Below are 25,075 nucleotides of genomic sequence, written 5' to 3' on the forward strand. Positions count from 1 at the left end.
CCTAGAAGACTAAGGGCCATTGTCATTTGTTTCTCATAAGTTCTGTGTGGTAAGCTTGCTTTTCTTACCCAAAGTGGTTGCAGCGTAAAGGGTGATAAGATGGATTTGGTTTCCTTTGTTCATGATATAGCAGGAGGGAGGATTCACACATCTCCCAGATTTCTGACAGAGTAGAGGCAGTGCTCCCGCTTCTTGTGTGAGGGCCCTGTGTCCTGGAAGAAGGGATGCGGGCCGCTCCTTCTAAAGGATTGTCCAAGGAGGAAATGGGCTTTCCTGCATTTGAGCTCTTCTCTCCCACTCACACATTCTTTCCACGTGCATTTTGCTTTCATATTTAAAAGTCCTTAGCAAGGTCTTATTATTCTGCTGTGGAGTGGATTTCTTTTTCCACAGAATTGTATCGATTTACGTGTTGAGGAAAATAGGTGGGTCAGAGAGAGAGGTCGTGTCATGACAAGTTTCTTTCTAATTGGACAACCATAAAACACCATCCACACGGAGGGAGAAATGGCAAAGGTAAACTCCACTATGGCAGCTCATGCCTGTAATCTCAGCAATCTAGGAGGCTGAGGCGGGAGGATCGCTTGAGGCCAGGAGTTTGAGACCAGCCTGGGTAACATAGCGAGACATTGTCTCCACAAAAAGTGTTTTAAGTCGGCCAGGCATGATGGCACATGCCTGTAGTCTGCGACTCTGGAGGCTGAGGCAGAAGGATCACTTGCACCCAGGAGGTCAAGGCTGCAGTGAGCTATGATTGTGCCTCTGCACTCCCACCCGGATGACAGAGCAAGACCTCGTCTTTCTCTCTCCCTCTTTTTTTTTTTTAAGGAAAAAAAAAAAAAGGAAAAAAGTAAACTATGCCAAAGAGTGATAAACACTGCCCCAGAAAGTTGTGGCTTGTTTGAAAGTGATTAAAATATAGTGAAATGCAAAGGAGGGATCATTGGGCTAACTTAGTGTGCTTTACTGAGAATTGAGAACCCCCGGAACAGTGTGATATCAAGATTGATGAATCTTGTGAGAACCAGTGAGCTGTGCTGGAAAATAATAAAGCCCACCTCATAAATCACACCCAGTGGATCCTCCTGTGAGTGTGAACAACCATGAGAGCTGCCCCCTGCACGGTCCACACTGCCAGCTAGGGAAGGTGAAACAGGAACCACAGCCTCCCGCTCTCCTGACCCCGGAGGCCACCCACTTCCTTCCTCTGCCCCAGCTCTATCTCCCCGACGTTATTTCCTCTCCTATCAAAACAGAAAACACTTAAGTGTGTGGTTTCCTTTAATCACTAGTAGCTGCTTTATAACTTTCTTTTCACTAATTTTGGAATGATCTCAGACTTTGGTAAGGTGGAGAAATGAGAGGGAGCAGTGCCCTAAATAGTGACTTTCTGAATGTTGCCTTTTGGGAGGTGGAAGGGGAAAGGCAAAGGTCAATTAGGAGTACCCGCCTGGGGTTCTTTCCCAGCACTCCAACCTTTTTCTTCTGAAGAGGGTACTTTCTCTTCTATAAACATGGTATCCTCAAAATGTTTTTATGAATTACTTGCTGTTGTAGCTAAATACATATCATCCCTAACAGTTGTGCCATAGACTGAGCTTTTAAACCTTTTATACGAAAGGTGTTGCACTCAGCAAAGAGAGGGCGCCATCCAGCAAGGGAATGGGATCCCTGACAGGGAGAAAGCAGCCACGTGGAAAGGTGGGCTCTTTCTCTATTTAGATGTCACATGGTATTCCTTCAGCTCGGTGGGAGTTTTGGGGCCAGACTGATGTGAACAAATTCCCCAGGTGTGGGGTTTATGTCATCTTTGTCTTTTCCCCACTCCACCCCAATTAGAATTGAGCTTCTCTGCCTCAAAAAGAGTATTGGCCCAGTTTAAATAGAAGCAGTGTTTTTTCGCCTAGTGCTAGGAGGAAGGTGGCCAAGGGTCTGCTGGAACAGCAGTGCACAGTTGGCTTTTCCTTTTCCTGGGAGTGCATGGGGTGGACCCTCACGGGAGAGTGAGCCTACCCTGCCTGAGGGCCCAGGACTGCATCCTGCCTCCCAGAGGCAGCCAGAGCTGCTCCTCACCTGACCAGTTTCCTCGCTGCCTGTTATCCCACCTCTGCTAATGTGTCCATCACAATAAGTTCCCACCTCTGCTGGTCTCCAAGGTCAGCTCCAAACCAGCCAGTCCTTTCCCCATCCTCTTCTCGGATCTTCTATACAGTATCTGCCTTCTTGAAACTGTCCTCTTCCCTCTGCAACATCTGTCCTGGATTTCCTCTCACTTTTCTCTTTTCAATCCCCTTTGTTGACTTCCCATTCTATCCCTCTCTCCTCCTTACAATTTCTCGTAATTGTGCTTTTGTTCTGTTGTTCTTCGAGGCCCATAGTTCGGGCTTTCTTTCTTTTTAAATTTTATTTCTTTTGAGACAGAGTCTTGCTGTGTTGTCCAGGCTGGAGTTGAGTGTCAGTGATCACAGCTCACTGCAGCCTTGACCTTCCAGGCTCAAGCAGTCCTCCCACGTCAGCCTTCCAGGTAGCTGGGACTATAGGCATGCACCACAGTGTCCAGCTAATTATATTTTAGTTTTCGTAGAGATGGGGTTTCACCATGTTGCCCAGGCTGGTCTTGAACTCCTGGGCTCAAGCAGTCCTCCCACCTTGACCTCTCAAAGTGCTGGGATTACAGGCATGGGCCACTACCCAGCCCAGACTGTCTGTCTAAAGGGTAGATGCAGCTATGAGCATGAGCTTCCTTCTAGGAAGAGGGCGCAAACACAGGGGAACAGGTGTCAGGAGGGGAGTCCCTTCCCAGCAAAAGGGCGTCACCGCCGTCCTGCTGGTAAAGCTTTATAGCCAGTTCCCCTTCTCCTCATGACTGTGTCTGTTCATCCTCCCCGTATCTTGCCACACCCCATCCCCTCCACTCAAGTACACCTCCACTGACATCTCAGAAGCTCTGACAGTGGTTACAAAGCTTTTGTTTTTTTAGCAGCTGACCTCCCTGTGTTCAAATGGCATCTTGCCCCAAATCCTACTAAGTATCTAAACGACTAAGCAGAACAGTTCTGGGTTTGCCACCCAAGACCCGCTTCTCCCCTCCCCTCCTTGCCCCAGGGATTCTTTGGAAGTTAGAAAGTTCAGAGGAGCGCAGTAGGAATTGTTTCTATTGTTTATGCCACACTTAGCTCTTGCTTCCTCCAAAAAGGTGTCTTTGCCCCCGCTAATCAGAACTAGAAGCTCACTCCTGAACTTGGAGAATGCTTCATGTCATCCTGTGTGATTGTGTGGTCATTGAGCTAACATGGATTCACGTCTCCATCCATGTTATTGGAGGCCGGCCCCTGGCTGCCAGGAGAGGGGCTCACCCACCCTCTGAGCCGTCCAGGGATTGCTTGTGCAGCCGTGGAGCAGTGCGTGTGGGATGCAGCAGCCAGGTACCCGGCCTCCATGTCCCCGGCATTGCTGTGGCATCCTCAGAATCCACGTGCAGTCTTGTTGGCAAGCCAAAAACTCCTCTTCTGCTTCTCAAGTTTGGCTCACACACACTAGCCTAGAGCTTTCATCCCCCAGATTCCTACAACAACCCTGCTAGCATGCCTGCTTCACTCAACTCACCAAAGAGCTCCTGACTCTGGGCTCTGCATTAACATCATCTTTTTTCCCACCTTGTGGAGCTGGCTCCACAAATCGGGGGTGCTGGGAGTACGTGCGCCAGTAACCAGCCCTAGGTCAGGAATCTGTAGTGCCTGCTCCCAGCAGAAGCACCTCAGGCTGCCCAAATGTTTATTTACCTTTTAACCTTGCTAAATCAAGATACAGGATGGTGGATGGCACCACAGGGAATGGAGGCCCTGACTGAATTCCATTAAGCCACAATTTGGCCACCTAGCTTATCCTGGGAAAGTTCAAAGAGATTTAAAGTTGAACTGAGTAAAGGGACCTATTGCTGAGCTGTGCGGAGGAACCCCCAGCCTCCCTGGGGGTGAGGAGGTAGGAGGAGGTAGGTGGTCTCACACTGGTGGGCTTAATACAGGCTCCCACTGTGCTCAAGCCTTGGGCCTCAGCCCTAAACTAGCCGCCCTCTGAGTCTTGGTAGAAAAGTAATGTTAGCCTTCTGGAAGGATACTATTGATGAGGACTCCCTCTAGTGGGCCAGAGGTAATGGTGGGGGCGGTTGCTGGCGGTTACAGGAGCCCATGTGATCGTTGGGTTCCCACCACTTCTCACCATCTCTACAGCCCCAACCTGAGTCCCCGTGTCTGGATGAGCGCAGTAGCCTCCCTGCTTCTGCTCTTGTCTTCTCACACGGTTCTGTTCAGCCAGCAGAAGGTTTTTGAATATTCATCACCATGCTGTTCACAATAGCAGACATGGAACCCACCTAGGTGTGCATCAGTGGTGGACTGGATAAAGCAAATGTGGTACATAGACACCATGGAATAATAGCCATAAAAAAGAACAAGATCATGTCCTTTGTAGCAACATGGGTGCAGCTGGAGGCCATAATCCTAAGCAGGAACAAAAAACCAAATACCGCATATTCTAACTTAAAAGTGGGAGCTAAACATTGAGTACACATGGACATAAACATCAGTGTAATAGACACTGCTCACTACTAGGGAGGGAGGAAGCGAGGCATGGGTGGGAAAACTACTTGCTGGGTACTATGCTCACTACCTGGGTCCAATATACACATGTAGCATTCCTCCACATGTATCCCCATATGTAAAATAAAAGCTGAAAATTAAAAAAAAAAAAAAAATATATATATATATATATATATTTAAAATATATATTAAGCAAACTGGCTAGGCATGGTGGCTCATGTCTGTAATCCCAAGCACTCTGGGAGGCCAAGGCGGGCAGATCACGAGGTCAGGAGGTTGAGACTATCGTGGCCAACATGGTAAAACCCCTTCTCTACTAAAAATACAAAAGATTAGCCAGGTGTGGTGGCACACGCCTATAGTTTCAGCTACTTGGGAGGCTGAGGCAGGAGAATCTCTTGAACCCAGGAGGCAGAGGTTGTAGTGAGCTGAGATTGCACCACTGCACTCCAGCCTGGGCGACAGAGTGAGACTCTGTCTCAAAATAAAATAAAATAAAATAAAATTACATATATATATATATGGAGAGAGAGAGAGAGAAAACCATGTTAAACCCTCTGCTCTAGACCCTCTAGGATCCCCTCAGACTAAAAGCCAAGCCTAAGGGTGGCCTTCTATGTCCATGCTATCCTGACCTCAACTCAGCCCTTTCCCCTGATTCCTGGCCCTTCCTTGTGCCTTTCCCATGCCCAGGCCTCAGTCCGGGACTCTCCACACTTATATAATCCCATAGCCGACCCCCTCACCTCCTCCTAGCCACCTTCTCATGAGACGTGCCCACACACACAGACAATGGCTTAGCTAAGAATCCTCAGCACATTGAAGCAAATCATATCCTAAAGTCACTAACTCAAAAGCACTGGTCTTCAGAAAAAACTTCAGGTTGGCCAGGTGCAGTGGCTCATACCTATAATCCTAGCACTTTGGGAAGCTGAGGTGGGTGGATCACTTGAGCTCAGGAGTTCAAGATCAATCGGGGTAACATGGCAAAACCATGTCTCTACAAAAATACAAACATTAGCTGGGCGTGGTGTCGTGAGCCTGTAATCCCAGCTACTTGGGAGGTAGAAGAATTGTTTGAGCCTGGGAGGTGGAGGTTGCCGTGAGTCGAGATCATGCCACAGCATTCCAGCCTGGGCAACAGAGTCAGGGACAGTCTCAAAAAATTAAAAAAACAAACAAAAAAAATTTAAAAAAACTTCAGGTCATTATGAGGCCAATGATTGGGTTCTGGCCAGTATTTTCTTAAAATGAAATAAGGATGCAAATTGTCTTATGAAGCTTTTGTTTCAGTGCGTGAGTGTGTGTGTGTGTGTGTGCGCGCACACCTGTATACTGAATCACAGTGAAAATTATGTTTCTTGCCATGGTTCTTAATGGGTCTTAAATCACAAAAGTTTGAGAAACACAGCTTTAGTAGGCCAGGCCTCAGGCTGTCTCATGTCTATAATCCCAGCACTTTGGGAGGCTGAGGTGGATGGATCATTTGAGGTGAGGAGTTCCTGACCAGCCTGGCCAACATGGTGAAACCCTGCCTCTACTAAAAATACAAAAATTACCTGGGTGTAGTGGCACGCACCTGTAGTCCCAGCTACTCAGGAGGCTGAGGCAGTAGAATCACTTGAACCAGGGAGGCAGAGGTTGCAGTGAGCTGAGATTGTGCCATTGCACTCCAGCCTGGGCGACAGAGCTAGACTCCATTGAAAAAAAAAAAAAAAAAAAAAAAAGTAGGGACCCTCAAGTCTAGTTAAATATTCAGAAATCTTTCATAATGAACTCAGGGTGTTCCCTCTGGCTTATGGGTAGATAATCACACTTATGTCCTGGGCTCAACACTCCCAGTATAGGAGTTTTTCAGGAAGTCCCAACCAAAGATAAAATCATCCTTTTTATGTCTCCTCACTGCACAGACTGGAATACCAAACATGTAACTGCCACCTAGCCTCTTAATCACAGTCTAGACTTCAGAAGTACAGTGAAAAAACCTGGCTTCCTCCACTGAAATGATGCTTTCTCACATGTGGTACGCTTTGTGGAGCAGCGCTTTAAAGATTCAAGCCAACCACTGTTAAACCTTGTTTGGTTTGGGCTAGGGGAAAAGATAGCCCCAGACTCTCTAAAGACACATTCCGGAGACTTTCTGTTGATTTTGCTGCTTTGCTGACATGGTTCTAACTCCAGGCATTCAGGCCTTCAGTTGTTTCGAGCCATCCGCACTGTTGATGATGGCAGTGACCACTGTGTCTGCCAGTAAGCTGGGGTGCCAAAGGCCTTCTTAGCCCTTCTTGCCATTTTTTTTTTTGAGACAGAGCCTCACTCTGTTGCCCAGGCTGGAGTGCAGTGGTGCCATCTTGGCTCACCACAGCCTCTACTTCCCAGGCTCAAGTGATTCTCCTGCCTCAGCCTCCTGAATAGCTGGGACTACAGGTGTGTGCCACCATGCGTGGCTAATTTTTGTATTATTGGCAGAGATGGGGTTTTACCATCTTGGTCAGGCTGGTCTTGAACTCCTGACTTCAAGTGATCCGCCTGCCTCAGCCTCCCAAAGTGCTGGGATTACAGGTGTGAGCCACCATGCCCTGCCCCTTCTTGCCTTTTTAGAAAACATCTGTGTGAGTACACCATTCCTGGAATGTCCAGATCTTATCTTGAGCAAGGAATGCATAAAATGGACTTGTCTGAAATCACTATTCTTATGCTGCCTGGGATCTCATGGCCAACTGTGTCAACCTCACCTCATCCATTCTTACCTCCAAGTCCTGAACCTTTAGAAAAGCCCAATTTTTATAGCCATAAATGAAGATACAGAACACAAGAGTGGCTTTTTTAATGCCTTAAAGGGGAAATATGAAGTGTGTGGCATTTCCTTAAACAAAAAAATTGTATTTAGCACAATCTTTTACATATCAAGAGAAGGTAAAGGGTTTATATTGTCACCAAAAATGGGGCTATTTAATCTGGAAATTCTTAGAAGGCTGGGAAGGAATGTGATTAATGCCTTCAAATTATTGAAAGACTCCCTTGGAAGGGTCAAACTCACCCCGTGTGGCAGCCAGCTAGCCTCTTAATCACAGTCTAGACTTCAGAAGTACAGTAAAAAAGCCTTCAGGGTTCCTCCACTGAAATGATGCTTTCTCACCTGTGACATGCTAGGGCAATGTCAGGACCCAGGGTAGGAGGTATAGGAGGCAGATACCAGCCTGAGACAGAGAAAAACTTTCTAACTGCTAAAGAGTTTGACCAGAAAAATAAGCCACCTTGCAAAGGTAGTAGGTTCCCTGTGCCTGAGAAGGTTCCAGCAGAGGTGGCGTGATCACCCACCCTTATAGCAATGGAGGGACTAAGTTAGGTGATGCCAGCGCCCTAGCTATTAAAATTTATGAGTCATGATTTTGGTCTGGGAAGAAGGCAGAGGTGAAAAATTCTTTATTATTTCCGAAATAAATGCCGTTGGCTCGAACAGTGTTATTTTGTGGGGTACCTGCTACCAGTGTTTGGGGCAGAAATCACATGATGAGTTGAACTTTTTGATTCAATCATGCATATTTTGGATAATGTGTATCCTCTGGTGAGACAGATTAATACTTACCCTCTGTTCTCTGTCTGATTAGGGTCATTGGTTTCCTGGAGGCCATTGTCTGCATAAAATTTGGACAAGATCTCTTCTCTAAGACCCAAATACTCTATGTTGTGCTTTGGCTTCTTTGCGTGGTAAGTCATTGCATTTTACCCAAAAGCATTAGCTAAACTCTCATAGTATTGCTTTAAACAGAGGGAGAAGAAGTTGTGTGTCAAAGTTCCTTAGAATTTCATAAAAAGATGTTCTGTTGTAATTGTCTGAGACTGGCCACCAGCCTAATTTCAAGAATAAGACACACCTACACAGTATCTGAAATGAGTCACCTGAGCAGGTTACAGTCCAGTGCCCTCGTCAGGTATACCCCACATGCATTTACTTCACTCATGGGAATCTGTCTACACGGCCTACACATTTAGGGACTGCCATGAAGGGACAAGGAAGATCACAGTGCACTTTGCTTTCTCATCATCATGCCGTATACATCTTAACATACATATCATTGCACATGGATTTATATATAAAAGGACATATGGTGATTCACAGGCAATAAAATATGTTTTGGAAGATAATTCGATCCTGCAATTTCTGCCTTCCAGGCCCATGTTATAACCCAAGTCTGGATATAACCTTCCACTCTGAAGGGAGGAGCCTGGAGGGACGCCGGCCTAAGCCTTGGTTCTTTTGCCCTGGGGCTCTTCCCTCACCTTTCAAATGAAGTAAGATAGCACCCAGTTACACATTTTGTGACTGCCATTCTTTATTTAAATATTTGAAGTTATTATTTTGAAGAAAAGTTCTTATTTTATATTTAAGCTTAAGATTTTTCACTTAGTCTAGAAAATGTATTGGGCTTTCTAAATAATCATAGAACATTTCAGCCATGTGCAAGTAGAGAGAATAGATGGCCCCTCATGAACCCATCATCGGTTATTAACTCAGGGCCAATTGTGTTTCCTCTTATGTTGTACCCACGGCCCCAACCGCTAACTTATTTTGGAACGGATCCACCTTTAATATTTCAGGATGGATCACTAAAAGAAGCTCAGGATGCTTTTTAGGTTTAATGCAACCACCCTACCATTATCATATCTGAAAAAGAATTAACAGTAATTCCTTAATATCATCAAGTACCTAATCAGTGTTCAAATTACTAACTTTTTCTTAAAGCTTGTATTTGCTTAACAATGTATTTGAATCCACATTCACCCATCGTGATTGGTTGGCATGCCTTTTAAGTCTCTTAATCCATAGGTTTTCCTTCTATCACTAACCCTCTTTCCCTCGTAATTTATCAGTTGAAGAAAGCAGCTCTTTTGTCCTATAGATTTTCCCACAGTCTGGATTTTACTTATTTTTATCCTATCTTATAATTTAACATATGTCTTTGTCCTCTGTATTTTCTGTAAGTCGGTAATTGGATCTGCAGGCTTAATCACATTTGGGTCTAATTTTTTCTTTTCTTTTCTCTTTTTTGGCAAGACTAACCTTTGTATTTTTAATGTGTCTTTTATCGCCTTTAACGGGATCTATTTTTAGGGTTACTTGTTAGAGATCCTAACTGTGCCAAGGCACAGTGAGCCTGTTCTGTCCTGTTTCATCTTGAACAATAGAGGGGAATAATGATCTCCTTTGTATTTAAACTACAGAATTAATGCCCAAGTATATTTTTCCATGTCGGTGAGACTAAATGTAAGGAATCGGTTAAGGAAATGTGTCGGAAGTGCCCAGAGATTTTCACCATGCTTCTCTCGGATATATCTCTGGCCTGTGCACCTCAAGTCTGAATTGTAATAGGACCTGACTGCAGGGGGCAGAGGTGGGTGCCCTCTTCACTGGGTACCAGAGAACCACCTGCCCACAGGGAGGGTGAGATAGGCAGTACTCCCAAGACAAGACAGACAACCCTCCTCACCACAGCAAATCACAGGCCTCCCAGCTGCCTCCTTACCACTGCCCCCAGGCAGCAGTGACCAGAAAGGTCTTCTCAGGCCACCTACCCAGGCAGTCCTCTCTGGTCCCTGTCTTAGTCCATTTTCTGTTGCTACAACAGAATACCATGGGCTTGGTAGTTTACAGAGAAATTAAATCACAGTACTTTATTTGGCTCACAGTTCTAACAGCTGGGAAGTCCAAGAGCATGGTATCTGGCAAGGGTCACCCCATGATGGAAGGGTGGAAGGTGGAAGTGAGCATGTAAGACAGCAGGAGGTGGGCCGGACTCACCCTTCTTATCAGGAACCCACTCTCACAATCACTAACACACTCCTGTGATAACAATCCCACTCCTGCAATAATAGCATCAATCCATTTATGGGGTGCACTCCTCATGACCTAATCATGTTTTAAAGGCCTCACCTCCCAATATTATTACACTGACAGCTAAGTTTCAACATGAGTTTTGGCAGGGACATTCGAGCCATAGCATTCCACCCCTCACCCCTGCTTCTCACGTACAAAATACATTGATTTCCCAAAAGTCTTAACTTGGCCCAGCATCAACTCCAAAGTTCAGAGTCTCATCTAAATCAGATATGAGTGACAGTCAAGGCACAATTCATCCTGAGGTGAATTAATCCCACATGGACACCACCACAGTTTCTGGCCTATACCTTCCAGAGTGGTAGCCCAAGCCACACCAAGGTCCACTTGAGCCACAGCCAAGAAGAACTATGCCAGCCGTGAGTGTGTGAAATCAAACAGGTCATCTACTTCCACAATACAATAGTGGGACAGGCATAGGATAGACATTGCAAATCCAAAAGGGAGAAACAGGCAAGAAGAAAGGGATAAGCAGTCCCAAGTAAGTCCAGAACCCAACAGGGAAACATTACATCTTAAAGCTGGAGAACAATCTCCTTTGACTCCATGTTCTGCATCCTGGCCTGGGGCAGGAGTTAGGCCCCCAGGCCCGGCAGCTCCACCCCTATGGCTGTGCCGGGTTCGGCCAGTGCTTCAGTTCTTCCAGGCAGGAGTTGCACACTGGCGACCCTACAGTTCTGTGGTGTTGGGGATGACCCTGCTGCCACTGCTCCTCTCTGGTGGCTCCAACCCCACATTTCTCCTTGGCATTGTCCTAGTAGTGACTTTCTGCAGTGGCACTGCCCCTGTGGTGGGTTTTTGCCTAGTCTTCTAGGTAGTTTGCCGCATCCTTTGAAATCTAGGTGGAGGAAGCCATGTCCTCCACAGCTCTTGGATTTTGCATATCTGCAGAATTAACACCACACGGACGCCACCACGGTTTATAGCTTATCCCTCCCACAGTGGTAGCCCAAGCCACACCAAGGCCCACTTGAGCCACAACTAAGGCAGCCAAGGAGTGCTCTGCTAGAATGTGGGAGTAGAGTCCCTAGGTAGCCCTGGTCAGTGAGCCCGGGGAGGGCTTCCCAGGCCTGTAACCAAAAACCATTCTGCCCTCTTCGAGTTCTGGGTCTGTGATGGGAGGGGCAGCCTTGAAGATCTCTGAAATGCTTTTGCTTTCAGGGGTCTTCCTCCCATTTTCTTGATGAATAGCACCTGGTTTCTTTCTTTCCGTGGTAATCGCTTTAAGAGTCACGTGGCCTTACCCTTAGTGTTTGGAATATGCTTTTTCACTCCTTACATGGCCAGGCTTTGAATATTCCAGATTATTCCATTCTGCTTCCCTTTTAATTATAAATTATCTTTAAGTCATTTATTTCCTCTTGAATTTCATTGTATGCAGCCAGAAGTAGCCACACAGTAGCCTGAATGCTTTGCTGCTTGGCTGTCTTCCACCGGATATCCTAGTTCATTGCTCTTAGGTTGCACATTCCAGAAAGCCTTCAGGCATGGACACAATTCAGCCAAGGTCTTTGCTACTATATGACAAGGATGCCCTTTACTCCACTTTCCAATCCTTGCTCTTCGTTTCCATTTGAAACCTCATCAGAATGGCCATGACTGTTCATATTGCTACCAGCATTCTGGTCATGAACACTTAAGTAATCTCTAAGAAGACTGAGGCTTTCCCTCTTTTCTTCTGGGCCGTCACCAGGATCGCCCTTAATGCTCCCTTTACAGCAATACAGGCTTTTTCTAGCCTGTGCCTCCAAATTCTTTCAGCCTCTACCCATTAGCCAGTTCAAAAACTGCTTCCACATTTTCAAATATTTGTTATAGTAACCACCCCACTTTTTGGTACCAATTTTGTCTTAGTCCATTTTCTGTTGCTATAACAGAATACTGCAGACTAGGTAATTTCTAAAGAAAAGAAGTTTATTCCACTCACAGTTTTGGAGGTTGGGAAGTCCAAAAGCATGGCACTGGCATCCAGTGAGGTCATCCCATGGTGGAAGGGCAGAAGGCAGAAACAAGTGCACCAGAGAGGGAAGTGCCAAACTCATGCTTTTTATCAAGAACCCACTCCCAAGGTAACAGCCTGAATCCATTCATGAGGGCTTTGCCCTCATGACCTATCACCTCTTAAAGGTCCCACCTCCTAATGCTGTTAAGTTGGCAGTTAAGTTTCAAGGAGAGTTTTGGCAAGGACATTCAAACCATAGCAGTCACCCAGACTGTAGGGACCCCTCTAATTTCTCTTTAAGTTTTAGAGACTTTCGGTTACTTATTTGACACTTAGAATATACCTCCTTACATGGGTTAGCCTTTGTGTCTGTGTGATTGTAACTTATTGAGGACATGCACCATTTCTTATGCTCCCATTGACCTCTGCTTCACTTGGTGCAGACCTCTTAGTCCGGGCTTCATTCACAGACAGTTGCTGAGTGCTCCTCCGTGCTGTGCCTGGGGCTCTAGCCACACAGATAGATGACGATGATAAGATTTACTGATGCCTACTATATGCCAGAGACTATTCTAAGCACTTTCATGAATTCCACATTTGATCTTCACACTTTGAGGGAAGGTATTTTCTTATCCCTCTTCTATAGATGAGGAAACGAAGGCACAAAGAAGCTCACTAACTTGCCCACGGTCACATAGGTAGTTAAGTGGCAGAACCAGGACTCAAACCCAGACATTCTCTGTAGGGAACTGCTCTTCATCACTGCCCTCCAAGGATCTGTGAGTTCAGATGGCAATTAGACATGCAAATTAATTATGTTAATATGTGATAAATACTATAAAAGATTGTGTGCATAAGGCTAAAGGATACTTAGAGCAGCACACATGCTGGGGTTAGTGAAGGCTCCTTGGTGATACGTGAGCAGGATTTTTAAGGGTTGCAGTGCATGGCTGGCTTTCCCCCAACCTCCCAGGCCCTAGCTAAAAACCTGGAGGCTGCTTCCTGTCCTCCATCACTCTTCGAATCAGCAAGTCACTAAGCTCTGTTAATTCGACAGTGTAGCTGAACTCCATCTCCTCTCCATTCCCACTGCCCCTGCGGCTGTCAGAGCACACATTTTCTTGCCGTTCTGCCCTCCAAATCCATTCTCCTTGCTGCTGTCAAAATGATCTTCCAAATTCAGAACTCAGTCTCTTTCTTCTGCTAAGAATCATTCTCTCTGGTTGGGGGCTTGAGAGGGCACAATAACACAATCTTTTTCCCCACCTGAGTTAAAAAATAAGTAAGAGATAAGCAAGATAGAGGAAAGATATGGGGATCAGAGTAGCATCTTCATTACTGAGAATTCACCTTTTGCAGGAAATGCTGGCTTTAGAGTCACCAGTCAAGGTGTGACTCCTCCCCAGGGAAGGAGTGAGGGGTGGAGGGAAGCAGTGAAGCTTCCTCCACACAGGAAGAAACTTCAAGAAGGAAGAAGGCCCCCCACCACGAAACCTCCTAGATGAATTATGAAATCTGCTCGTGTGTTCAGGACCTTCATAGTGGGAGCATGCCATCACATCTGTCCACGTGTACTCTATTCTCAGGCTGCACTTCTCTGCTGGTAGTTACCTAAACAAGTCATCCTTTCAGACTTCTTTTTCCCTTCTCATGCTGTTTTCTCTGCCTGATCTGAAAGACTTTCCCTGCCTTATCTACCTGGTGAAACTTATACCCCAAAACCAACTTAAACATATGCCCCCCCAATGAAATATGCTCTGACTTCCAAGGCAAGTAGATAGCTCCCTCCTTGGGACCAGTAGCACTTTGTGTGTAACTCTCAGTTCTAACCCCAGTGCAGTGGAATTTGTTTTGTTTCTATCTGTCTTCTCCACACTGCACTCCTTGCTCAGAAAGAATAAGTTGAAGTCATCCTTTTGGCCCCACTGTCTCAAGCACAGTGCCTGGTGCATAGGAAGTACTCGGCAGCTTCGTGGAGAATAAAGGAATGAGTTCAAGAAACAAAGACTTGCGACATACAGGTGACCGGTGGCCGGGGGACAAACATACAAAGACAGGAAGCTGTGAGAGTGCCCAGCGGCTCACGAAGGTGGTGACCTGTTTGAGGAGTGACAGTGAAGAGAGCGAGTTGGATGAAGAGTAGGACAGGGTCCCCTGCTCAGGAAGGGCTTTGCACGGCTGTAGTCAGAGCCCCAATGATTTTTAAGTGGGGAAACAATGTGGTCTGATCTGTGTCTCATGGAGAAACACCATGGAGGCTGGGAGAGTCTAGAGGGAAGATGGGTTGGGGGCCGGAGGTGCAGTCAGAGGTGCTGCCAGGCCTACTTGACAAGTAACCGAAGCTGAACCAAGGCAGAGGCATTGAAGATGCAGAGGAAGGGCTGGATCTGAGAGTTGTTTAAGGAATCCGCTCAACATGATGCCGTTCCTGTTGTGATCACTGGGAGGGCACTTGAGTGCCACTCCAAAGGTTCTAATTAGTGCCACTGAGTGGCCACCGGTGCTAGTGACAGATTGGAGGATATAGGAGAAGCCCATTGAAAGGAGGAGGTGAATTTGGTTCAGGGGATTTGGGTTTGAGGAACCTTTAGAATTTACAGGTGGAAGTTTCCTGCTTGACGGGAAATTCTAATCTGTCAGTAACACTGGGAAGATTTATTTCCACGTTGGTGGAAATAAAATACTTGGGAGGAGCCCATGTGGAAGGTGCGGTTGGAGTCCTGGGATTAGGTTATGAGCTCGGGAAACATGCCTCTGGGAGAGGAGCTGACTGAGGCTGGGATTCCTTAATAAGAGGTCAGGCCGGGGACGATGAGCAGGATTTTGAAGACAAGCAGAATCTCTGATTAGACTTACCAGTGATGAGACATGAGAGAGGGACCTGGCCTGAAAAGAGGCCCTGAGACGGGATGATTAGGGGTCTCCACTGCCTCCCTTTAAAGAAGAGCAGAAACAAGGTCCTGGCACTTTTTTTTATATTCCTGACCTTTATTATAAAGAGCAAGATTGATCTCAGACTTAGGAGTAGAGGCGAACATTATTAAATAAGAGAGCTTCAAGTTACACTGTGATTTCTGCACCACTCAGAGAAGCAAAGCCCCTAATTACTCCCCTGGCCTGGTAAGAGAGCGCACACGGAGGAGCTTGAGATTAATGCAGAAGCAAAGATCCCGGGTGCTGGTTAGTAAGCTTTTCCAGGAGCGTGGTTGTCTGCTCGGCTGTCATTAATTTGAATGCTCATTACCATAATGTAGAAGCCAAGCTGGGGTCCTGCGCTCTCGTTGCCGCCAGCCCCCGTGGTCCTGGACAGCCTGGCTGTCACCCCATGTAGTTTCTTCTCGCTCCCCTGCCCTTTCTTTAAACGACGTGTGCAATTGCTATTTTAAATCTGAGCCTTGACATTTTCAGTGGGTACGTGCCTAGATTTCCACAGGTGTGATTGCAAACCTGTAAATTACCGGCTTCCGTTTGCTGGGACAAGTGTAAAATGGGCCTCTTTGTACGCAGGTGAAGTAGATTTGGCAATCACAACAGACCCTCTGTGTGACGATTGTGATGATAAGCACCTGTCGTTCTCCACTTGCCTGCCGTTTGCCGCTGGAGGGAGCGGCAGCTGCCACTGCCTGTCCTATTGGGCCTGGGGCTGGGGAAGGGAAGAGTCCCGCGTGCCTGCCCTCTGGTGGTCAGAGTTTGCAATGACACTTCTAGTGGAGGGACCCGCCTCCCCACAGCCCTCTGGTTTGGGGAGGTGGAACCTAACCCCCCTGCCCCCTGTGTGAAACCCAGAATGTCCTGTTTTGCTCTTTGTAAGGGTCCTAACGCATACACAGGCTTACACTCTGCAAATCATCTCTAGTCCTTCCCACTCTTTCCATGCCATGAAAATGACACACTTAACGTTGGTATATATAAGAAATCTGGGCAAGCATTAGAGTGTGTTAAAGGTTGGAAGTCATTTTCACTTTGTAGTTTTAATGTATTCATTCGTGGCCTAATTTTTTGATGGAGATGAGCTTTTTAAAAAATCCCTTTGGGAGGCCGAGGCAGGCAGATCACGAGGTTAGGAGATCGAGACCATCCTGGCTAACACGGTGAAACCCCATCTCTACTAAAAATTAGCCGGGCGTGGTGGCCGGTGCCTGTAGTCGCAGCTACTCGGGAGGCTGAGGCAGGAGAATGGCGTGACCCGGGAGGCGGAGCTTGCAGTGAGCCGAGATCCGGCCACTGCACTCCAGCCTGGGCGACACAGCGAGACTCCGTCTCAAAAAAAAAAAAAAAAAAAAAAAAAAAAACCCACGTGCAAACTGGCATATACCTACAGGTTAGGGAATTTTTTTTTTTTTTTTTTTTTTTTGAGACGGAGTCTCGCTGTGTCGCCCAGGCTGGAGTGCAGTGGCCGGATCTCAGCTCACTGCAAGCTCTGCCTCCCGGGTTTTTATGCCATTCTCCTGCCTCAGCCTCCCGAGTAGCCGGGACTACAGGCGCCCGCCACCTCGCCCGGCTAGTTTTTTGTCTTTTTTTTTTAGTAGAAATGAACCAGTGGCGTTGCTTGTGCTTCTCATTCTCTCTCCACGCTGCCACTGTTCCTGCTTACACGTAACTGGCACGGAAGAGGATGGCTAGCCGGAGTGTTGCTCTCCTTTCTTTTTTGGAACTAAGATGGCACTGTGTATCCAGCAGCTACCAGGAAATGTCGCTGATAAAGGAACTGGGCCAAAGCTAGACTGCAAGCTGCCATGATGAGAATTCACAGCCCCTGCCTTCCCACCCTACCACCAGACTGTGGCCGTGAAGAGGGGAAGTTGCTGCTGTTCGCTGTTCCCATGATGCTTTTCATCCTCAGGGATGGATACATGGATGGAGAAATAAAGCTATATAGGCATAAAGCCAATATTTGTATCAATAGCCATCCCTTAAACTCAGATCGGGGGTTTTAAGAGACCTGAGTTCCAGCTCCAATGTTCACCTCTCTGAGCTTTCGTTCTTCTTCTGGAAAATGAGAGGCAATGGAGTTAATGGTCTCTGAGGTGACCTTTTGGATCTAAAGTTATGATTCTTAGAACTAAAATTATTTCCTTGAGAAGGTCCCTCCATGCTCTCACAGCTGTCCCCACAGTTGGTGCAAGATGATAGGGGTCCAGGAAAATGACAGGTGCCCAGGTGTCCACAGGAAATGCAGGGGGAGAGATGGAGGCTCAACACCGGGATGGCTTGATGTGAATGGGTTTCTAGAGCGAGGAATTCGGAAGGAACAGGCAGTTGCTTGTTTTGTTCTGGTTGCTTTGCTTGCAGTGGGGAAGGTGAGGCCGGGGAGATTCATGGCCCTGCTCTCCCCACTGGCCCTCCCTCCCTTCTGCCTTTGGTATGCAGTCTAGGCAGCCGGAGACTTTTCCCAAGCTTTGATTTTTTTGACATGTTTTGAAACTTTGGATTCTTGTCTATGCTTTTCTTTCCTTAAATTAGGGTAAAATTTAGGGTGTGGGGGCAGGCCGAGTGGGTGGGGCAAGTGTGGAGTAGAGGTTGTCCCTGCCTCTGGGCACCCACAGGCCACACCCTCCTCATTCCACTCAGGGCCTTACAGAGCATCTTTATTTTCTCTTTGTTTTCCTATCCATATAACCAAGAAAAACAAAAACTGGGGTCAGAGTAGGGTCACTGACACTCAAAAGCCTGGAAAAGCAAGGGCAGCCCTGTCCCGCTGAGCTCCCCACCCTCTGCCCCCGGAGTGTTTGTCCTTGGGCCCTCAGGGGCCATTGTGACCTCTTCCCCCTAGAAGCTGACACACTGAGTCCTCTTAGCGCTCTCATGTGATGGGGAAACCGGGAGAGAATGGGCCCTGAAAATCAGAACTAGAACATAGCATCCTCTGTGTCGTCTTCAACAGAACCCGCAAAGCTATCAAGAAAACGCATCCCACCGTATCCCACATCTGAAAATGGTCTTTCTTGGTTTCTGATAGTAGAGTCACAGGTAGTAACTGTGGTCTCATCATAACCCTTGTTGTCAGAAGCTTTGGGTGTGCACCCTCCCCTTGAGGCCTGATCTCTGCCATGTCCAGCCGTTTTGTAACCTGCGTCCAGACGGCAATGCATTGAGCCGTCCTGCATTAATTCCCATTGAAACCCCGAAGTTCTGGGCAATTGAATTTTTTTGTGCAGCGTCATTTGTTTTTCTCTTCCAGGCTTTCACCACTTTCCTCTGTCTGTACGGCATGATTTGGTATGCAGAACACTATGGTCACCGAGAAAAGGTATGGAAGGAGAGGCAGGTTAGCTCAGAGCACATGCCTGTGCTCTGGATATGGCGAGGCGAACACTGAGGTCAGGGCCTCCAGTCCTGCCACTGCAGAAACTGCATGTCGTAACTCATTCCCTAGCAGTTGCTGGCCCTGCTTGTGACTGCTCTGTTCAGTAGATCAATATTTTTATCTAACTTTTGTTAGATAAAAAAATGTCATGTTTGTTTGGAGGAAAAAAAAGTGATAGGAAAGCCGTGGACTGGCTTTTGGAAGCCGGGTTTTCTCCCCAGCTCTTGAACTGTGTGGAGGCCTCTTCCTGTGTTCTGGCCTATGGCCCCTCTGGGCAAACGCTCGCCCTGACCTTCATTTAGTAGATATGAGGACACAATAGCAAATAGACATGAATGACTTTAAGACACGATGGCAGTCTGGTAGACAGTGATTTTTTTTTCAGTAAAAATAACAATTTCATCCTTTACTTACACCTTCAGTCTAAAGAACTTAAGGCATGTTGTGGAAGACTGATTCTGCGTCACCCGGGAGAGGAAAGAACCTGGTTTTTATAGCCGAGAAACATAAGCACAGGGAGGTTCTGTCACTTGCCAGTGATGATCCCAGCCTGGGAGAGGCAGGGACGCAGCGTGCTCGCCTTTTTGCTCTGCCACTTCTCCCAGGGAGTTCCTGAAATTCCTGCACTAAGCCTGTCTCTCTCCCTAGACCTACTCAGAGTGTGAAGATGGCACCTACAGTCCAGAGATCTCCTGGCATCACAGGAAAGGGACAAAAGGTATCTTCTTGTTCGTTGTTTAAAATTTTACTGGGTCCTTGAGATGTGGAACTATTACTTATTCTTTAAGTGGAGATGATATAAGCCTTGAAGGGTCTCAGGCCTACCCATCGAATGTCTCCTGTCACTTATTAAGAAGCATGCAATGGCCGGGCATGGTGGCTCACGCCTGTGATCCTAACACTTTGGGAGACTGAGGCGGGTGGATCATTTGAGGTCAGGAGTTCGAGATCAGCCTGACCAACATGGTGACACCCTGTCTCTACAAAAAATACAGAAATTAGCTGGGTGTGGTGGCGGGCGCCTGTAGTCCCAGCTACTCAGGAGGCTGAGCCAGGAGAATTGCATGAACCCAGAAGGCGGAGGTTGCCGTGAACTGAGATCATGCCACTGCACTCCAGCCTGGGCAGCAGAGTGAGACTCTGTCTCAAAAAAAAGAAAAGAAAAGAAAAGAAAAAAGAAAAAGAAACGTGCAAAATGCTCACAGGATCTGAGTGAAAAACTTGGTTTATAAGAAGAGGCTCCATGTAGCTCTGCCCTTCGTGAGGGCCCCACACTGTTTCAAGCACCCTGATGGGAACGTTCTCTTGGCTTTCATCATGAGTGAACAGGAAGAATTGTATATCCAGCCAGGCACAGTGGCTCATGCCTGTAACCCCAGCACTTTGGGAAGCCATGGCAGGATCATTTGAGGCCAGGTATTTGAGACCAGCATGGGCAACAGAGCAAGACCCTGTCTCTACAAAAAGCTTAAAAAATTAGCCAGATGTGGTGGCACATGCCTGTAGTTACAGCTACTCAGGAGTCGGAGATAGGAGGGTCGCTTGAGCCCAGGAATTCGAGGCTGCAGTGAGCTGTGCTTGCACCACTGCACTCCCACCTGGAAGACAGAACAAGACCCTGTCTCTTAAACAAAAACAAAAAAAAAACAAAAACCAAAAAAGAATTGTGTATCAGAAGGAAAAGGCTTTCAAAAGGGGGATCATTTTAATGGCATTTATTCAAGAGGCAGAGCAGAGCAGTGTAAGAGATTTCAGTCATGTAGTTAGGGAGCCTCCACTGGCCTCTAAGGATCGCTTTGGGAAGATTTGGGGCTACCTGGTTATTTCAAAGAATTAGACTTGTAGAATAATGACATTGAGGTGACTTCATTGGACAGTAATTCCTTGTCAATTCTTATAAGCTGATTGGGAAGCTTGGCTGAGGAAAGAAAATTACAAATACTAAAGACTGAATTTTAGTTCACAAAATTGCTCAGAGAAACGGTGGGCCAATGGAGAAGAAAGCGCTCTGTTGCAGTCATTCTCCAAAGTTCTTTTGGCATCAGGCTCATTAAAGATCTCCCAGGGGAGACACTAGCATACACTCTGCTGAGTTGCTGGCTGCCCTTTTGGGGAATTTCTCCTGAATCACGGAATTGATCAGTGAGCAACCCGTTGTGAAATCTGATAGAGATGGGCAGAGGAGCTCCCCAGGTATCTTATTTAGAACCATGCCCTTACAAACAACCTTGGCACTCACAGGATCTCCACTGAAAATAAATAAGCAGTAGTAGAGATGTATTTACTAGATGGAATAATAAAAAAAGAAAACAAACAAAAACAGAAGTCTTCTGAGTGGGGAAAGAATCTCTTAGTCTAAGCCAAATGCTACTTACAGTGGAGACAGTAACTCTGGTAACTTTTTCTTTGCTGGCAGCCTCAGGTGGTGATTTCCTATGGGGCTGGATCAGAGCCCTGGGGCAGAGAACCCTTTGACTTGGCCTCTAGGCCAAGCAGGGACTGACCACAGGCTCAGCCGGAGGGCAGAGGCTGCCCAGTGCCCTCCCTCATGGGCAGCAGGGGCCTGAATTGTAAAGATGTTCTCCAGATCAAGTGGTAGAGGGCGTGAAATAGCTCTGATTTTATAGTGTCAAGAATCTTTCCCGACGTCGGGTTTAGAAGGTGGTGTGGAGCAGGTGAAGGGATGGAAACCCTTGGTTGCAAGGCAGGATGGGCACCGCATGGTGTGTGTTCTAATTGCCCCTCGTTCGGGCTTCCATTTCACTTGTGTTCTCACTTCTGGTCCTCACCATCATGACCATGTCCATCATACACAGGGCAGATGTACACACGCTTCAGGAACCACCCAGACTTTGGGGGGCTGTTGCGTTGAACCCTGTGCTGGGCGTGTGCTCCTTCAGTACTAGTTCTTGGAGAGCTTCGCCTTCATTTATGAATGAGGCCACTAGGGGGAGTGCACGTATCAGGGAAGAACCTGTTCCCCGGGAAGCCTAGGGCGGTCTGGAAAGGGACAGCCACCAGTCTCCAGAGCCCAGGGTGACGGTGTGCTCTGATTCCTTTGGCCAGGTTCTGAAGACAGCCCACCCAAGCACGCAAGCAACAACGAAAGCCATTCTTCCAGGAGAAGGAATCGGCATTCCAAGTCAAAAGTCACCAATGGCGTTGGAAAGAAATGAAAAACCCTGGTTAATCAAAGATGTTCCAGAGTGCCTAGAACTGAGAGGGAAACGGAACTCATTTGGATCTCCCTGTGAGGAGGTCGAGGCGCACAGGGCAAGCAGGAAGAGGCGAGGGCACTTGGGGGTCATTATTTGAGATCGTAAGTCTTGTTTCCCACAGACCTGGCCGCGTCAGGCAGCTCATCGCCTGGGGGCCTTTGCCAACGTGGGGTCTCTTCTAACTTCAGCACTTGGCATGCGGTCACCGGTAGCAGTGCGGTGTGTTGGAGGGAAACGGTAGCTATTCCTTACCAGTTGCCAACAGCAGCTCCTCGCCTGCTGTATCGTGGATGCAGCATAAACATCTTTCTTCAGACAAGGCATTAACCCCATGGTTAATGGACTGGTCGCCAGTTTTTATTTTATTTTTATGAATCTACTTTTCCATTGATTGATTTAAGTTCAGGCCACTTTTCTGTCTTTTATTTGGTTACTGTTGTTATTTGTTTTTAAGTTAGGATGCTTTTTAACAGCCTTTAGAAGCCGCTGCTGAAATTGACATTGGGGGAAGGCTTCCCCTTCCGTCTAGAGCAGAAAAGGGAGAGAGGTGTTGCGTTCCTGTTTGGTAACCTCAGTCTCCTGTAAGACCTTCCACCACATGGCGAGTGTACACCAATCAGGAGAGGGTAGCTGCCTGCATAGGAGCCTTGCTTCCGATTATTCCCTTCCCAGTGTATTCATCCGGACTTACCCACAGTGCACAAAAGCAAACCTGCTGGAGAGGCAGTGAACACCACAGCTTCTCCCCAGCCAGGTGCCTTTTACATCGGGTTTGTTCTCCTTCCATGGTGTGTTGCTGACATTGTCACTGAGTCCCATGTGAGGTGCTGGTGAGTATTACCTTTCATCTGTGCCATGCTCTAGAACCTTGACCCTGATAGTTCACCACCTCTGATGGATCCCTGTTTTAAATAAAACAATTCACGTTAAAGCCTATCAAAGGTCTGTCTGTAAAATGCACATTTTCTTGCATCCTACTGGTATCTTCCATTGATTGTAAGCAGTCAGTGTGTTTTTCAAGTGACTTTAGGACAGTATATATGTGTTTTATATAGTGAGAAGAAAAAAGAAAAGATGTGTATTTTAAAGGGCTTATGGATATATATGTCCTACTTCTTAGACTTGCCAAGTGACCAACAGGAAATGAACAACATAGTCATTGTTTTTTCCTGTGGTAATGGTTTCCAAGTTGGATTTTTTTTTCCTCTAACAAGAGGCCAGTACCCAGTTGATTAGCTTACAGATACCAACTCACTGAAAGTAATCTCTTTTGTGCCCTCATTTCACAGAGCACAAAGGTTCGTTTCGATGTCTCTTCTTCTTTAAGGAAATCTTTAACCATAGAAGTGTCATGTGTTTCTTTTTCTGCAAAAGAATTCTGAGATGAAGGGGTTGAATGAATCATGCCAGCCAGGGTCACATCCTGTCCTCGGGGGGCCCAGGGCTCAATAGGAGATTCTGCGGGAGTGGAGAAGCGTCAGTGGCAGCTCCGCTCCCTTGGCAAGTGAGGGGTTTGGCTGTGATGAGCCTCAGCTCCAAGCTCTTAAATGTCCTCCAGCCAGCATCCGCCTGCTTCCCACAAAAGGATAGAAGAGAAGCAAAGTGTGTGTTTTATAAAACCTGCCTGCACTTTTATAACCGATCAAAGAGGCCATTTTTAAACGTAGGTACAATTTAAACATGATCGTACTTTGCAAATAAATGTCTTTTGTTTCATCCTGTGTTGTGTATCTCTAAGCATGACATACTTGTGCCCATTGGACACCTGTCTCTTCTTTCTCGTGCCTGTGGTGCCTCACTGAGTGTTTCCGGGTTCACTTTCCGGGAGCGCTGGGCCTGACACTTTCATACTCATCTGACTGTAGCCTTGGCCCAACTGATGGAGCATGTGTGCTTCCTCCGTGGCCAGCCTACAGGAGGCAGCTGTTTCACAGGTGGTGAATTCGACTTTACTGTGGCGTTGTGAAGAGCAGGGTGCACAGGAGACAATTTTTTCTCCATGGCTTTGTAAGAAACAGCCAGGAAAGTCCTCAGATACTTTCCATGCCCTTTCTTTGAGTTGAAACTTTCTATTTCCCTTCAGTAAGAGCTCTTTACTATAGTACTTACAAAACCAGTGCTTTCCATGGCTGGCCAGAACCACAGCTGCCATTCCTTTTAGAAGCCATACTGCTGGGTTTGGTCTACTTTTTTCACCATTTGTATGGAAATAGACCTCATATTGATGGAAATAGAATGTATATTTCAGAATCATCATTCAATATCTGAAATGATTTGATTGTAAATGATCTCATGTCCTCTGTTTGCAAACCTCCCTCTTAAGAGACAACATTGTTTTGGACCAAAAGCATGAAGGACGGTTTACGTGTTTTTCCTTAAGTAGCATTGCATTGAGTGTTAGGTTCTTTTCCCTTTTTTTCATCCTTGGTCTTCCCAAAGCTTCTTCCCACATTTCTTGTGTCTGTTTTCACCATTCATAGAAACCTTGGCCAAACCACTCTCACCGCAATGCTAGGATGTTTCATGGACCTGTTAAGCATTTCGATGATTAAGACATCCTATCAATGCCAGTCTTATTTTCACTAGGACTCTGCTTTTACAGTAAACTCCTAAGGTGCGCACCCAGGAGAAAATAAAATTCGTTCCCAAATACAACAGGTTCAGCCTTCTTGGTCTTCCCTCAGAAGCCACCGTGTAGCACCCTGGAGTGATGCCTGTTTATGCCAAGGCCCACCCTTTGGAATTGGGAGGGTTTCGGGTAGAATCCTGCACTTACAGAGGCCCTCGGGGTCATTGAGAAGTGGAGGAGGTTGAACACAGAAGGGGAGGCTGAACACAAGGTGGGGAAGAAAAAATGTAACCATGGGCAGCCAGACTGAAGCTACCCCTTTAAATACGGGGTTGGGGGGTTAACATGCACACTCTCTGGAATGTGCTCAGTGACTGCTGCAGAGTTCCTGGGCCCACCCTAATGTTTACCAGGTGGGCGTTGTTTATATGGTTCTTATTGTTATGACAACTAGAATTCCCACAGTAGACTAGATAGTGCTCCATACCATTTCCCATTTATAGGATTGAAATCAAGATGTAAGGAGAGCTGACCGGGTGTGG

The 25,075-nt window shown here is 46.8% G+C and overlaps 1 protein-coding gene across 5 annotated transcripts in view; it reads left to right on the forward strand.

The window, feature by feature from the left end:
- The window catches only part of PTDSS1 (phosphatidylserine synthase 1), a 96,326-nt gene that overhangs the window by 48,199 nt on the left and 23,052 nt on the right, over positions 1-25,075 (forward strand). For 2 of the 5 annotated variants that reach the window (XM_005563752.5, XM_065519459.2), the window contains 4 exons: positions 8,210-8,309; positions 18,621-18,689; positions 19,395-19,464; positions 21,813-22,900. In XM_005563752.5, coding sequence (XP_005563809.2) covers positions 8,210-8,309; positions 18,621-18,689; positions 19,395-19,464; positions 21,813-21,922 — 349 coding nt within the window. In that variant the 3' untranslated portion in view covers positions 21,923-22,900. Of the gene's footprint in view, positions 1-8,209; positions 8,310-18,620; positions 18,690-19,394; positions 19,465-21,812; positions 22,901-25,075 lie in introns of those variants that run through there. The other 3 variants (XM_045398527.3, XM_073999138.1, XM_065519458.2) reach the window with 2 other exon arrangements.

Source organism: Macaca fascicularis, chromosome 8, assembly GCF_037993035.2.
Source record: "Macaca fascicularis isolate 582-1 chromosome 8, T2T-MFA8v1.1".
Taxonomy (NCBI): Eukaryota; Metazoa; Chordata; class Mammalia; order Primates; family Cercopithecidae; genus Macaca; species Macaca fascicularis.